The sequence below is a fragment of the Anolis carolinensis genome, chromosome 5 (assembly GCF_035594765.1).
Source record: "Anolis carolinensis isolate JA03-04 chromosome 5, rAnoCar3.1.pri, whole genome shotgun sequence".
NCBI lineage: Eukaryota > Metazoa > Chordata > Lepidosauria > Squamata > Dactyloidae > Anolis > Anolis carolinensis.
In genome coordinates this window covers 174,689,596-174,704,482 of record NC_085845.1, presented here as the reverse complement: position 1 = coordinate 174,704,482, position 14,887 = coordinate 174,689,596, and the positions used below count along the sequence as shown (strand labels likewise).

Genomic DNA, 14,887 nt, shown 5'->3' with positions numbered 1-14,887 from the left:
ATGTAAATGTGCTTAATCTGTACAATTTATTCTAAGCACAGAATGTGCATTACTTTGGCACAGTGTAACGCCCAGCCTGAGAATGAACAAGGAAGCAATTTAAGTATGATTTGCTGAAGCTGAGTGGGGGGGATTCATTCCGGCAAAACATGCAGCATTAATAAGCAATATTATGTGACTACTAAATGACCAATATTTAAGGCAGAGGAAAGCATCAGCCTGATACAGGATACTAAGGTGAAGCAAAGGACAAATAAAATTAGCACACTTTGTATTAAATCCAACTGATTGCTTGTCACTGTAGTGCATGTCCAGTTTCCAGCTTGACATCACAGATATAGTTGATGCTGCTGCGCTAGGTGAGAAAGGAAAAGAAAGAAAACAAAAGACTCCAGCAAGGAATAGAAATGTTGCTTCAAAATTACTATGGCATTTTTAAAGGTGTTCTTACAACTGTACAACAGTGATAAAAGCAGGGATGCCAATTTTTTCTTCTACTGGGCCTTGATGCCTTTCACACAATAGTGTGGAGAAGACTCTCTTTTGTTGATGTTCTTGTTGCTGAATTGCCCACTCCAGTTTCAACCACTCTTCCACATCCAGTGAGACACTTTGGTTTACAGTCTCACAGGGACATTATGAGATAGGAAGATGCTCTAGCAGCTTTTTAAAAGAAAACTTTTGGCAACTGGGGTGGTAACAGTAGATCTGGTGGAGGTTTCATCATAGCAGGCAGTTTCCCATCCCTACTTACCAGCTTCTTGGCAGAAAACAGATGAGTTGCTTTCTGATATGGAAGTAAAGAGGTGGAGAAAAAAATCCTTGTTCTTGTGTGCCTTCATGCCATTTCTGACTTATGGTATAGAAAAATTTCCAGGACTAATGAGGCAATCTTAGATTTAATATGTATAAAAAGAGTCATCTTCTGTGAAAGGAGAAATGTATCCATAACCAATGTCATATGGAGTTTTCACAGAAATGGGGTGACACCTCAGGCCCTGGGAATGAATCTATTCTTCCTGTGTTCCTAATGTAGCCCTTTAGGAATCCCTGTGTCTATGCTCTCATCTTCTCCAAAGCCCCATTGCTTATTTTTGATGGTTTCTCCCATTTTTAAAAGATTGAAATGCCTCATGAAGGCATAGTTATTGGTAAAGAAAGACTGAACATAAAATAGGTTGGAATTTTTGGTTCCAACATCTCTCCTTTGACCCTACCTATTACTGGAATGTGTCTTTCTGGAACTGAATTCTGACTTCTCTGAAACTAAATTCTGAAGATGAATTCTGAAATAGATTCCCCAACCACATCTAAAGAACTGGTGCCACAATGTACTTTTCTTCTTGCCAGGGCCTTGGAATGGCCAGTTACTGAAAGATTCCTTGCTCTTACTCTTCAGTACAAAGAATTAACTCAGCATTACGGTCAGTGCTGGCTGCCAGTCCTTCAGTCACCATTCCTCAAAAGAACACTAAATGAGGAAGATGGCCAGAGCATTTGTCCTGAGCTGTTCAAAGCCTTGCTGTTATCACCATTCCTGCTAAATAAAACCAACCAAACTCACTGATAAGCAAAGTTTGTGTCCTTTGAGAAACTCATTTGCCCAGGGGCCCTTCGAACCTCCCACCAACCGTAGTTGGCCTACTCTGTAAATGTAGCAAACAAACCACTGCTATACCAACATGCAAAGCACTTTCCTCCACAATCTTTCTGTGGTCTGTAGATTTTTATCAGAACAACAGCCTTAGAAGAGAGGAAACCACATACCAGGGCCAGAACTCAAAGGTCCAACTCAACACAGCAGCATCAGCCACATTTTGACTAGTCTGCTTCACACTCAGATCAAACAAGGTATGTTTAGTTCTACATTAGTGTATCTCTTTTTAGCATCAAAGGGGCCTTACATGTCAGAACATGTAATCAACCTACCACTTTACTGTCCTATCTTCTGAATATTTCCCCTGATTCCATCTCACCCTAATATTAGATCCAGGTGATGTGGAAAGGCAGTACAAGTATATAAAACTTAGGGACATATCTATTAAACAAAATAGATGTGTCCCTGAACTTTGACTCTTTAACAGAAACTTTGGTAACAGAGATAGAAATATTGTGTAAGGAGTAATGACAGAAGAGCAATTCAACTTGTTTCAGCAAACTTTTCATTTAACCTTTCATTTAAAAACATGCACATATGAATTGAAACAATCAGGTCAAGTAAATCTTCTATGAGTAAACAAAATATATTGAATCTTCTAGATAGCACTTGAAAATCTTCCAAAATGGATTTTGGGATAATATTTTAATGTCAGCAGTCTCCATTTCTTTTAATGATTTCAATTTTGGTGGTGTAAGTTACAAATCTATGCTTTTTCAACATGTCATGGTAGCTGGTGAGATAGGCTAATTTGCCCCCCCCCACACACACACCTCTTTTCTTTCCATTTGGCTATTCATCCATGTTCAGAAACTGATTCTGGAGGCAGCTGTTTAGATTGCCTCTTGTATGTAACCACATACAGCTACAGTAGAAACATCTTGATTTGACTCCCATTCTTTCTTAGGTTGAGGTTTATTATTGTTTATTGCAGGCACACTGCTGTAATCCAACACTGAAAGTATCTCTATTGTCCTCCCTATGGTAATGCTGCAAAAGACCTGTGAGCTAGACAGAAGAAAAGCAAGGGCTGGTTGGGCTCAGATATAGTATTTGCAAAATGGAGCTATTTTAATTTGTGAGCTAAATGAAAGATCATTGCAAAGTTAGGTGTGGGAATGTTTAACTGCCTAAATAAGAATACAGTGCTGAGATATTTGATAGATTAGCATCTTTAAGTACAGCCTATGAAAGTTACCTCTTCAGAGTTTAGCTCTCCAAATTTTGACAGCTATTAGATTCTGGAAGTGCTAGCCTAAGAAATAATGTCTTCAAGCTCAGTTCTAAAGTTTGCCTATTTAACCTTCTTAGCATTTATGAATGAACATGCAGATTATGGTGCAGTTAAATCTTCAGATTCCATGCTTGTCTAAATTTAATTATGCAGTTTTCAGCTCAAAAACATGTGTTAGGAAAAATGGCATACAAAACATGTATTGCAGGAACAGATGCATTTCAAAAGTGTATACCAGTGAACGTTGAGTACATAAACAATTGTGAATTTTTGTACTGTTTAAAAACTGTACAATAGATGCTAATTTTTCACAATTCTCCAAACCCATGACTGGATAATAGATATTATACCTGAGCTAGCTAGCTAGCTAGCTAGAGATTCATTCTTATCCCTTCTGAGGCAGTCTTTTTTACAGTCAAACAGTTTTTGCTGTCAGGAAATTCTATCCAATAATTAGTCAGAACCACCTTTCTTTGAATCCACAGGTTCAGATATTTTCATCTGGAGCAGGACAAACAAACTTGCTCCATCTTCCATGTGACATACCTAAAGATTTTTAAAATTGACTATCATTTTACTTCTCCACCTTTTTTAAAAAGCATATCAACATCCTCACTATCTTCATTTATTCCCGATATGATGACTGGACAACGTTTCTCTTGCAAATAGAAACTGAGAAATTGCGGTTTATTGTTATCAGGATTGAACTGAAACTAAATTCTCGTCATCTGCAAGTATAGCTGTGATTTGACAAAAGAATGGAATAGAAACATTTGAAGCTGAGACTTCCATGTCCATTCTTGGTTTTAGTAGCCCAAGCGTCTAAGAAAATTTTCAAGATGCTAAATCCTAGGGCCAGAAGAGATTCAATACTACAACTTAAATTGATAAACCTCCTCATGAATATGAAAGCTGCTGCCATTAGATAAAAGTAAGTATTATAAATGCTTGCTTTGGAATAAACCTTGAAATCTTTGCTTGCAACAGGATATGAAGGAAGTTTCCCTTCTGGCTTTTCTAGCTTCTCTAGAACACAAATCCAGAGCCTAAGGGCAAGTGCCAAAAAACCCTGACAACAATAATTTCACATTTAAAATTAATTTATAAGCTGGGAAATATTTCTAGTGGAAACACAGAGGAGAAATTGCATTTCAGCCCCTAACATTTTCTTGTGGGTTAGGAATTGTAACATTTCTCTTAGTACTAGTTGCTGTGCTTCTATTTTGATTTATGATTAAGAAGCTAACATTATTCTGGAAGGAGGAGCCTTCAAATTGACCTTCACAGCTGTCTGAAACCATTACAACACAAGCATGTGAGAATGTCCTCCTCTCAATTTGGTTGCATTTCTTCAAATGCCACCTGCATTCTTGGTTCATTTCAGGTTATGATGTGTTTATTTCTGTCACAATGGAATTTTCTCCAATGCAGGGGAGGAGGGTGTTAAATGGTAGATGTGTTCATTCAGATTTTGAGAGCTTAGCACTATAAAGGTATAGTTTTGAACATGTCAGTGCGGAATTAAATTACTAATACTTTTTTCTTCTTCCAGATATCTTCAGTGTGACACCACTTTAACTGCCATGGCTCAGATCTGTAGAATAATGAAAATTGTGGTTTGACAAGGTCTCTGCAAAGTTGTGCCTCATCAAACTACAATTCTCATGATTCCATATCATTGAGCCATGGCAGTTAAAGTGGTGCCAAACTGCATTAATTCTATAGCATAGATATATCCTTCATCTACAATACCCATATGGTTCTATCTATACTTCGTACAACTTTATCTATTGATTTTGGTTGGTAGAAAACAGAGGCAATTTTTAAAGATCATTTTTGAAGAATTGATCATTTATTGAAAATTCTATCATACATAGAACATGTGCTTTAAATATCGAGAGGTAGGAGACAGCAGTACTAACAAGCTGTCTTAATCCCAGATATATTGGAAAACCTGTTCAATGACTTAGGCTGAAAATTAACTGTCCCAGCTGGGGTGGGAGGTGCTTTGCCTCCTCCACCGGGGAAGAGACTTAAAGAAAATAGCTCTGGTCAGAGCTACTTTCTGGGGGTGGAGCTACAGGGTTTAGCATTCTGCCCCTCATCTTCATTCCTGTTCTGGACACTGACCCACCCTCCCGCCCATTAACAGTATAATTAAATTGGTCACCTTTGGGGCCGGGTAGGAATCCCCTCCCGCATGTTCTTGGGGGGGGGGGATTGCCTACCCTATACTATTTGAAGAGGGAAGGTATGGTTTTAAATAGGCATACCAGAAAACAGCAAGGGATTCAATTTTGGTGTATACCCAAGGCCTTTTGTGTGTATGCCAGGAATTGAAACCCTCACCTGTGGATAAAATTACCAAGGTGAGAGCAAACAGAAATGGCCTAGGAATGGGAGGGTCTGGCCTCAATAAATCATTGGAGTGGAATTCTCTCTCATGTTTCTCTTATTGATCGTCCAGGGTTATTGCAACCAGGGACACAGGTATTTTGCCCAAATTAGCTGAGGGGTAGGTCCAAGATGGCCACTGCCTCAGCTTTATCCACACCAAGTTCATGCCACACTTTAGAATCAGCTACAAGTTACAAAGTTTAGTTAGGTAACATTAATAAAATTTGCCCATAATTTAACCCACATCTGTTGTGTTGTCTCTTTATTTCGGTGGCTAGTTGGCAAAGAAGGCCTCATTGGCAGAGTGAATGCTCCAAATGAAATTCAGAGTATTGTTCCTCACTCTTTACTAATTTTTGATCTTTTCCAGAAATAATTTTGCTGCCATTGCAAAAAATAAAATGTGCAAACCTTGAGGGGCTGAAAGATTAGCAGACTCTCGAGTACTTGAACAGAAATGATATGTGATGGGTCTACATCATTACGTCACAGTCTCATAACCATTTGGCAGACTAGAGGAAAAGTAATGAAGGAAGGAAATCCATTTCAAAGTGCAATAAAGGCAATTTAATATCGAGGCTATATACACATGTATATATACAAAGCACAAGTGTTCTTCTTGGCTTGTTTCAGTTTTCTATAAAGCACCATAAATTCCACAGTTAACCCAATATATTTGCCAGCAAACACTAATTCTTTTCTAGTGTCCTGGAAGAGCACCAATTTTTTTTTTATTCAGCACCAAGAATTGGAAATGTTATTTAGCACCAAAAAACAAGCAGCCAGCCTAGCACACACATTCACCCCCCCCCCCCCCGGTGCTGGTTACATGTATATTTGAATATCTTGACCAGAGGTTAGAATGCTACTTTAAAAAAGTAACTACTTACAGTTTTGTTTCCAAACCAATTACCCTATATCTTCTTGTATAATGAGATTTTAGTCAAAAAGTTAACCTGCAAACTCTGGGTTGATTTATCAATGGGTCAATATAAATACTGTACCTTAATGTTTATAAAATAAAAACAAGGATCAATGCCTTCTCTGAATAGAGTGGAGAAAGGCAAGAGCTAAGTCTGTCCCAGGAAAACTTAAAAGAAACTGTCCTCGTGTTTAAATGCAGCTGCCTTGCAGAAGCATCCGAGGGCCCTGTTGACATTGGAAAGGAGGCAAAGATTCAAGGGATTCAAAGCCCAGGTCTGGAAGCAATTCAGTGCTAGAAATTCCTGCTGTTCCCTCGAGAGACAGAGGGACGCCAGGCGCTGCAAATATACAACAGCTTGTTCCATAATCTGTGCATCGCAGGAAGGAGGAATTCAATTTCTTGTTCAAGCCACTCTGCTTTGCAGGGCTACCTCCTAGGTCAAAATAAAACTGCACACCACTGTATACTTTATCAGACTAGAAAAAACCTGTAAACTGTAGGAGTTGGGATACATAGTTTTCATTTGTTGATCTATCTATTAGCTTCAAGGAATGACAGGAATGAGAAAGGAGTGCAATGATGTAGCTAACGAGGATAATGGTATTATGAGGGCATTGCCCATTCAAATAAGAATTAATTTTTCAGAAACCATGTTGTTGCCATTGCAAAAATGAAATGCTGCAGTTACTTAAATCTAAATTTGAGTATTTAGAAATATAGTTTAGACCTCAAAAAGGGGGGCAGGCAAAGATACCAAGGGAATGCAAACCCAGGAACTATAGCCATTCTAGATATCAATATTTTAATGTCTTGTTTTCTGCAATGCTAAAAAACTGGGGATTGAAGGGGAAAATTCATGAGACTGTGAATTCTTATTGGGGGGTCAATGACTTAATTTGGCCTCCATCTCTAGTTGCACCCATGAGACAGTGTGTGCATTGCAATTTATCTATTTATAGATAGACATTTATGTTAACATACCACAGATTTCTTTTATCTGGTGACCTCCAAATGTGTTGAAATTTAATATTTCTAAACTCTAAGAAGAAGGGCTGATGGGGACAATAGGCATTGCAATCCAATACATCTGGAAGCCACTACTTCTAGCAAAGTGAAGTTATAATATCAAGGCACCTCTATAGATCAGGTGTGAGGAACCCGAAACCCTACAGATATTGGGAATTGACATTTAGCACCAGATGGGAATTGACATTTAGCACCATTGAGGGTGGCATTGTTTTACCACCCTAGTATTAGAGTTTTCAGGGAGGTTCACATAAAACATCTCAGAAGATTCCACTTGTAAGAATCAGAAAGAAAATACTTGCTTTAGATAACTTCTTTCATCCTTGTTTATCCATGTCTAAAGTAGCTAGCTGTTGGGAAAACTACCTTTTAAGAATTACTGGGAGCCAACAATTCTTCAGGATTATGGTGACTTGAGCATTTTCTGCCTCCCATAATGGCATGATTTATTTCCACATATTCCTCAACCTTGTTACTTCAAGATGATTTGCAGTTCCCACTGTCCTCAGCCATGGGGACAATGGAAACTGTAGCCTAACTGATCTCAACAAACAAGGGGAGGATCAGAAAACTTGAAATATAACAGTTACAAAATACCAATCGAAGTGGAGGTTGTTGCTCTTCAGGTTATTAGAGCAAAGATATATTCAGGAAACCTGGGAATCTTAGTACTTATAGCCTTATTTGACAAAACATGCAAGCTTGAGAATGAATCAGAAACTGAAGATAAATGATGCCTTACAATTCAGAATGGCTGTTTTTCTTCAGTGCACATTCTTAGATATAAAAAAATCTTCTTCTTCTTTTTTTTTTGCAAAGGAGCAAGAGTTGTTTCCTGCCTCGATATCTAAAGACACCAGATCCTGTCTGGTCTTGAAAGCTAAGTGGGTTTAGCTTTGTTTAGTACTTGACTGGGTGACTACAAAGGAATGCCAGATGCTGTAGTGTATATTTCAGAGGAAAGAATGGTAAAATGACCTCTAAGTATTCCTTGCCTTTAAAAACCCTACAACATGCATGTGGTCATCAATATTGGCAGGCAATTTGAAAACACATACACACATCTAAAAATTGTGCTCTCCACAGGCCACATTAGCTATGAAAGCCACAAGTGATTCCCCTGAACCTGCAACTCTCCATTGTTTTGATATCCCAGATCAAAAAATGGTGCCTGGTAAAGTCAACAGGGGCCACAATTTTGCCTATAATAAGGTGTCACTTGAATCTTTTTAATAATGCTTTAAAAAAATCCTGCCAACCCTTAGAGGACCATATATGGTGTGCACACATTGGTGAGAGGGATAAAAAGTGTGTAGCTTGCTCCTCCTTGATTAGAAGAATTCCTTTTTGTACTACAGCTCCCAGAATTTTAAGAGCTACAGTCTGAAATAGAACCATTTCCAAGCTATGCTTCACCTCCTCCACCTCTCCCTTTTAATGCTTCTGTGTATGATCTGCTGCAGTTCATAGGCATATCAGACATTCAGGAGGCAGAGGGCAAAGCATCTATTCAAGAGCAGGCTTAATCAGATAGCCGCTGAAAGTAATGTAGATGTCCACATCATCGCTGTAGATGGCATTGTCACGCTCACGCTTGTAGAGGCGAACCCAGACCTCATCATTCTCCCGCAGTTCTAGCATCAGGCTCTGGCTTTGCATGATGCTGCGGTCACTAGGCTGGGCATAGAGGATGACTTCCTCCTGATCATTCCGCATGACATGCATGTAGGTCTCCTTGAAGTTCCAGGTGTGGACGTTGAGGCTGAAAAAGTATAAGCCAGCCACATAACAGTAGAACTTGCCTTTGTACATGTCAAAGTGGCTGTAGAGGTTCACAAACACAGAGTCAAAGATCAAGGCCTGATAGCCCTCACTGCTATGGAGTGCCTTCTTGCGGCCCACCGAGAAAGCGGCATATTGATGCTTGCAAGGATCCCCTGGGGTTCCCATCTGTCCCTTGCTGCCCTTTGGGCCCGGAGCTCCCTGTTCCCCTGGTGGACCTTCTTTTCCCCATTTCCCAGGAATTCCTGGTTCTCCTCGATCACCTTTGTCTCCTGCAAAAAGAGAGAGAAAACAAAGAGAAGACTGGGTGATATCTCAGGGACACTATGGGTCTCCAATCATTCACTCCCATGTGAGGAAAAGCACATAGCATTGGGATTCTTCTAGCTTAGAAGGAAATTAATTGGGGTTTAATAAAGCAGAGGAGAACAAACATATGTGTGGTATGGAGAATAAGGTCACAGATATGTTTAGTTCTCTCAGACACATTTAATATTGAACTCAGTGTGATCCACTGAATCAGACTGGCAGGAGATTCAGAAAGGATAAAAGGAAGTATGGGCTGAGCATCCCTTATCCAAAATGTTTGGAATTTTAAGTGTTTGGACTTTGGATTTTTAAAAATATTATATTACCTGTATTCGCATAAACATACATAATGATATATTTTGGAGATGAGAACCAAATCTAAACATGAAATTCATTAGTGTCCCATGTATACCTTATGCACATAACCTGAAAGTAATTTTATACAATATTTTAAATAATTTTATGCATGAAACAAAGTTTGTGTACCATAAATGGAAGCATCAGCAAAGGGGTTTCTATCTCAGCCACTCATGTAGACAATTTTGGATTTTAGAGTATTTTGGATTCTGAATACAGGATGCTCAACTCATATTTTGCTTCACAGAGCATAGTTGAGAATTTGCTGCCACAAGATATAGTAATGGGCACGAACTCAGGGTCGTCTTAACATGTTTCTTGCAGAGCTACTCCCTCAAGTGGTGAAAGGCCACATGATTTTCTTCCTCTCTGTATCTTACATTTAGCATGCTTTACTGTATGCCTGATCGCCAGAAAGCAAACATGAACTTAATTTACAAATCTTTAAAGAACTCCAGTTATGTGAAGATTAATTATAAGGAATATATGCGCCCCTTAGTTTGATTGTCTGGTGGCATTTCAAAGGGATGGTTTGACAAATTCAAGGAAGAGAAAGTATCCAATTGCTGTTAGTCATGTTAGTTATAGATTATCGCTATCATCAGATATAGTATACCTCTGGGTACTAGTTGCTAGGAAATAGCAGTGGGAGAATATGGCTGTGCAAATATTAGGCATGTGGGATTCTCATGAGGATTTTGGTGGTCAATGTAGGAACAAAATATTGGACGTGGCTTTGATTTAATTCAGCAGGGCTCTTCTTAAGTACTTCCAGCCTATGTGGGTGATCTGGAAGCCCTGTCTCACAGTGTGTTTCCACATTTCTGCAGTTTTCTTAATAACCATGATTAAAGGTTGACACAAAAACTAGAAGGAGAGATGGGGCACTGGTGTTTGGGGCATGATGGACAGCAAATTCAGTTATACCCAAATTACAGCAGGAAAAGGTATGTGGAAATAAAGGTATGTTTCCACCATAATAACAATTAAACGAAACTGCGCAAGTGATTAAACACCATTAAATTATCAGCATACCATAGAGTATCCTCTCTAGGAATTTGCTACATCCTCTAACACAATCAACTGGAGGATCTAGCAAATTGGACATGGGATAGGGTCTCCATTTATACATGTTTCTTACTGAATATGTATAGACACTCACCCAATGAATACATTGTAGTTGATAGTTTATAAAGGTCTATCATCAAAAAAACTGTTCTGTTCTTGGAGGAAGCTTTTAACCTGGTGATCTCAGATTGGGAAGACACATCAAAAGAAGGAAAAGGGAAAGCTCTTAAGGGTTGCTCTACACCAGTGGTCCCCAAACTTATTTGGCCTACTGCCCCCTTTCCAGAAAAAATATTACTCAGCGCCCCCTAGAAATTAATTTTTTTAAATTTTAATAGCAATTAAACAGAAAGATATATGTATTAATGTTTCTACCTTTTTCGTAAAGTATAGTAAAGAAAGGTGTAAATTAGAACATTGAAGTTTGAAATTATGAAACTATTTTTTGAACTCAGAATAGAAAGGTAATACAGAAAAAGTTAAAACATTCGAAATGCACCTGTGACCATCACCGACCCCCGGATTGCTGCAGCACCCACCAGGGGGTGGTAACACCCACTTTGGGAATCACTGCTCTACACTTACCCTTCAGAATGGTGATGTTGATATATGGACGCACCTCTGGCATTACATACGGTGAGAAGCGGGGACTAGTGCCACGATGAGACTCAGATGTAGAGACATCCAGAGGATCACAGCAACGCTTGCAACCCCTCAAGGTAGTTGTAGCATCTTGAGGACCAGATTCATCAGTGGGAGCTCCAAACACCAACAGTGGAAGTATGAGGAAGGCCAAGGAGATTTGTAGCCAGGTAGCTTCCATGATGACCTGTTGGGAGAAAACAAGGAAAATCAGGGAACTAGAAAGAGGTAATGTGAAAGGATGGCCTGTTATGTCTTTATTATCTGTAGGAACACCTCAGAGGCAACAAGAAGGGGCAGGTTGATAGAACTATATCCTCCTCCTTTTCCAGTTCTCAGGTTTGAACTCATAATGTTAAATAAATAAGATGCATGTTGGTGTTGTTATCTCTTTTAAAGAAGTTGTTTCTTCATGATAGCAAGATGGATTGTGTGAATTCTTCCTAACCCAGTAGCCTCCAACCAGCTGGTTGGGGATAATAGGAGTTGTCTTTCTCCAGCTACTGTGAAAGGCACACATGTTTTTCTTCCAACATAGATCATAAATGACTACTCTGCAGAGGCAAAGGCCATTGTACAGTGACAAATGTCTCTCTTGGATGAACCAGTCACTAGATGGTGCTGCCACATTTGCAGGTGACTTTGAAGAAATGAATGGAGAAAACCAAGTTTTCTCATAAATGTCAGAAACGTCTACAATAAACTTCCTACTAAGCCCAAAATAGACAGACTAGATGTACCATGGGAAATCTCTGACTGGATTTGTATCACTTTATTTTGTTTTGTTAAAAGCATCTGTGGAGGGTGGGAAAGGAGGCTGGATAGGAACCACAGGAATGGTCATGAAGTCTCTTCATTTAAAACACAGGCTAATACCCTCAAGGCACCAGAGTCATTTGATCTTGGAAACTAAACAGGGTTTGGGTTGCTGTGAGTTTTTCGGATTGTATGGCCATGTTCCAGAAGCATATTTCCTGACTTTCGCCTACATCTGTGGCAGGCATCCTCAGAGATTGTCAGACCTCACAACCTCTGAGGATGCCTGCCACTGATGAAAGCGAAACGTCAGGAAAGAATGCTTCTGGAACATGGCCATACAGCCATTGTGTGAGAAAACTCACACAAACTCAGTGATTCCAGCCATGAAAGTCTTTGACAACACATTAAACAGGATTTGTTATTGGGATGGGAGGCCATAAATGAATCCTAGGTGCTGTAGGGGGCACTTCAGAGGCTGGAAGTGGTAAAACCACATCTGAGCATTCCTTGCCTAAGAAAACCCTATGAAATTCATGGGATTACTATGAACTTCTAAGCTGATGGGTGTCTTGAAGGCTCACCCACCCACCCTTTTCATTTTCATTCCACACTGCTATTAACTGTAAAATGTAGATACTTGTATTCTCTTTTCTTCCCATTGGAGCAGTAATAATATTATGACAAGGAAACCTCATTCCCTCATTCAAAACTGTGTATCTGTCCCAAATCCTCTGGTCTTTTAAAAAATCATAACATGTAAACAATTTAGAGTGTATCTACACCAGTGGTTCTCAACCTGTGGGCTGTGAGAACAAAAATGTGGTCCGTGAACCTCCTTCATTTATTAATGTTATGTTATTAATTTTAATTCTGCTCCTTTCTGCAGAGCTGACCATTGCATTGAATAGACCACATCAGCTCCAGGTTATTAAATATGGTTTTCTGTGGGCAAGCAGATGGAGACTACTGGATGGCATATGTTCTGTATCAGACTCTAGAACTGGTGTGGTCTATCCAATGCAATTTTCTGAATCAGCACCCCAAATAACCAAACTGAATCTAAACTTGACCAAGAACTGATTCGTAACCCTCTGGTACTAATGTTGGAGAGTGGGCCCTGGTCAAAGTGGGCCCTGGTCAAAAAAGGTTGGGAAGTGGGAACCACTGATCTACACTGTAGAATTAATGGATTTTGACACTACTTTAAAGGTAAAGGTTTCCCCTGACATGAAGTCCAGTCATGTCTGACTCTGGGGTGTGGTGCTCATCTCCATTTGTAAGATGAAGAGCCGGTGTTGTCTGTAGACACCTCCAAGGTCATGTGGCTGGCATGACTGCATGGAGCGCCGTTACCTTCCCGCCGGAGCGGTACCAATTGATCTACTCACATTGGCATGTTTTCGAACAGCTAGGTTGGCAGAAGCTGGAGCAACAGCGGGTACTCACTCCGCTCCCGGGATCTGAACCTGCAACATTACGATCTGCAAGTTTAGCAGCTTAGCGCTTTAACACACTGTGCCACACTACTTTACCTGCCACTTAACTCCATGCTATGGAATCCTGGGCGTTGTAGTTTGGTGATGCACCAGCCCCCTTGGGTAGACAACGAAGGAGACCTTGAGAAAACTACAGCTCCTGGGAGCACTGAGCCATGGCAGTTCAAGTGATGTCAAACTGCATTGATTCTACAGTGCACTAGTGCAGATCAGTGGGAAGACATTAAAATCAGTAACTGCATTAAACTGCTCGTGTAGTAGAGGCGGTCGGCATTAATCCAAGTCCATCTGCAAGAATGGAGTGGGAAAGTTTGGCTGGAGGGTTGGGGTGCGGCGTGGAGGGGAGAATGCCACGCCGCCCCACAAACGTGGCACCGGAAGAGAAGGGGTCTGCCCTCCCTCGCCCCTCTCCCCCTTCTCCCTCTCGCCCAGCCTGGCTCACCCGAGGGGAGAATCGCGTCCCTTTCTTTCCTCGGCTCCTCGGCTGCTTTCTTCGCTGCTCAGTGCCCTCTGCTCGTTGGACAACCTCTTCGCGCGAAGCCCGCCCGGAATCCCATGGCTTTAAGAGCTTGTCTTTGGCAGGAGCGCCTCAAACCGCCGGCGATGGGGCCGATCCCGCCCGAGGTGCTCCCTTCCCTTCCCTTTCCCCGCTCCCTTCCCTCTCGGTTTGGGCTCTCCAACTGGAAGAGACAGTGTTAGGTTTCTTTCTGCCACGTTAACTCTTTCCTCGGGGGGAAAAAGCAAATTAGGCAAGGGAGGTTTATATATCTGTGGAAGGTCCAAGGGCGGGAGAAAACTCTTGTCTGTTGGAGGCAAGTGTGAATGTTGCAATTAATCACCTTGATTAGCATTGAAAAGCCTTTCAGCTTCAAGGCCTGGCAGCATCCTGGGAATCCTTTGATTGTTGGTGTTAGCTGGCCCTGATTGTTTCATGTCTGCAATTCCCCCGTTTTCAAATGTTGTACTTTATTTGCTTCCCTGATTTTAGAGTTTTTAAAAAATACTGGTAGCCAGATTTTGTTCATGTTCATGATTTCCTCCTTTCTGTTAAAATTGTCCACGGATATATAAACTTCCCTTGCCTAGTTTCCAATATACCTCACAACCTCTGAGGATGCCTGCCACAGATTTGGCCGAAACGCCAGGGGAGAATGCTTCTGGAACATGGCCATACATCCTGGAAAACTCACAGCAACCCAAAGATTGCATGGTTGCACAGGGGCCTCTGCTGATAT

The 14,887-nt window shown here is 40.6% G+C and overlaps 1 protein-coding gene across 1 annotated transcript; it reads right to left on the bottom strand.

Annotated features, from left to right (window-relative positions):
• Positions 1–5,832: 5,832 nt before the first annotated feature.
• On the bottom strand, positions 5,833–14,350 carry c1qtnf6 (C1q and TNF related 6). The gene is made up of 3 exons (XM_003220960.4): positions 14,095–14,350; positions 11,341–11,584; positions 5,833–9,293 (listed from the first exon to the last, which is right to left on the bottom strand). Exons 2-3 carry the CDS (start codon positions 11,576–11,578, stop codon positions 8,746–8,748), a joined length of 786 nt encoding a protein of 261 aa, XP_003221008.1. The 5' UTR covers positions 11,579–11,584; positions 14,095–14,350; the 3' UTR covers positions 5,833–8,745.
• Positions 14,351–14,887: the final 537 nt, after the last annotated feature.

What these genes read in the sequence shown, in the direction of transcription:
- c1qtnf6 (XM_003220960.4), bottom strand. Translation starts at nt 11,578, where the DNA reads ATGGAAGCTACCTGGCTACAAATCTCCTTGGCCTTCCTCATACTTCCA. An exon ending in CAACATCACCATTCTGAAGG is followed by an intron (nt 9,294 to 11,340) that starts GTAAGTGTAGAG and finishes CTCTTTTTGCAG; the next exon opens with GAGACAAAGGTGATCGAGGA.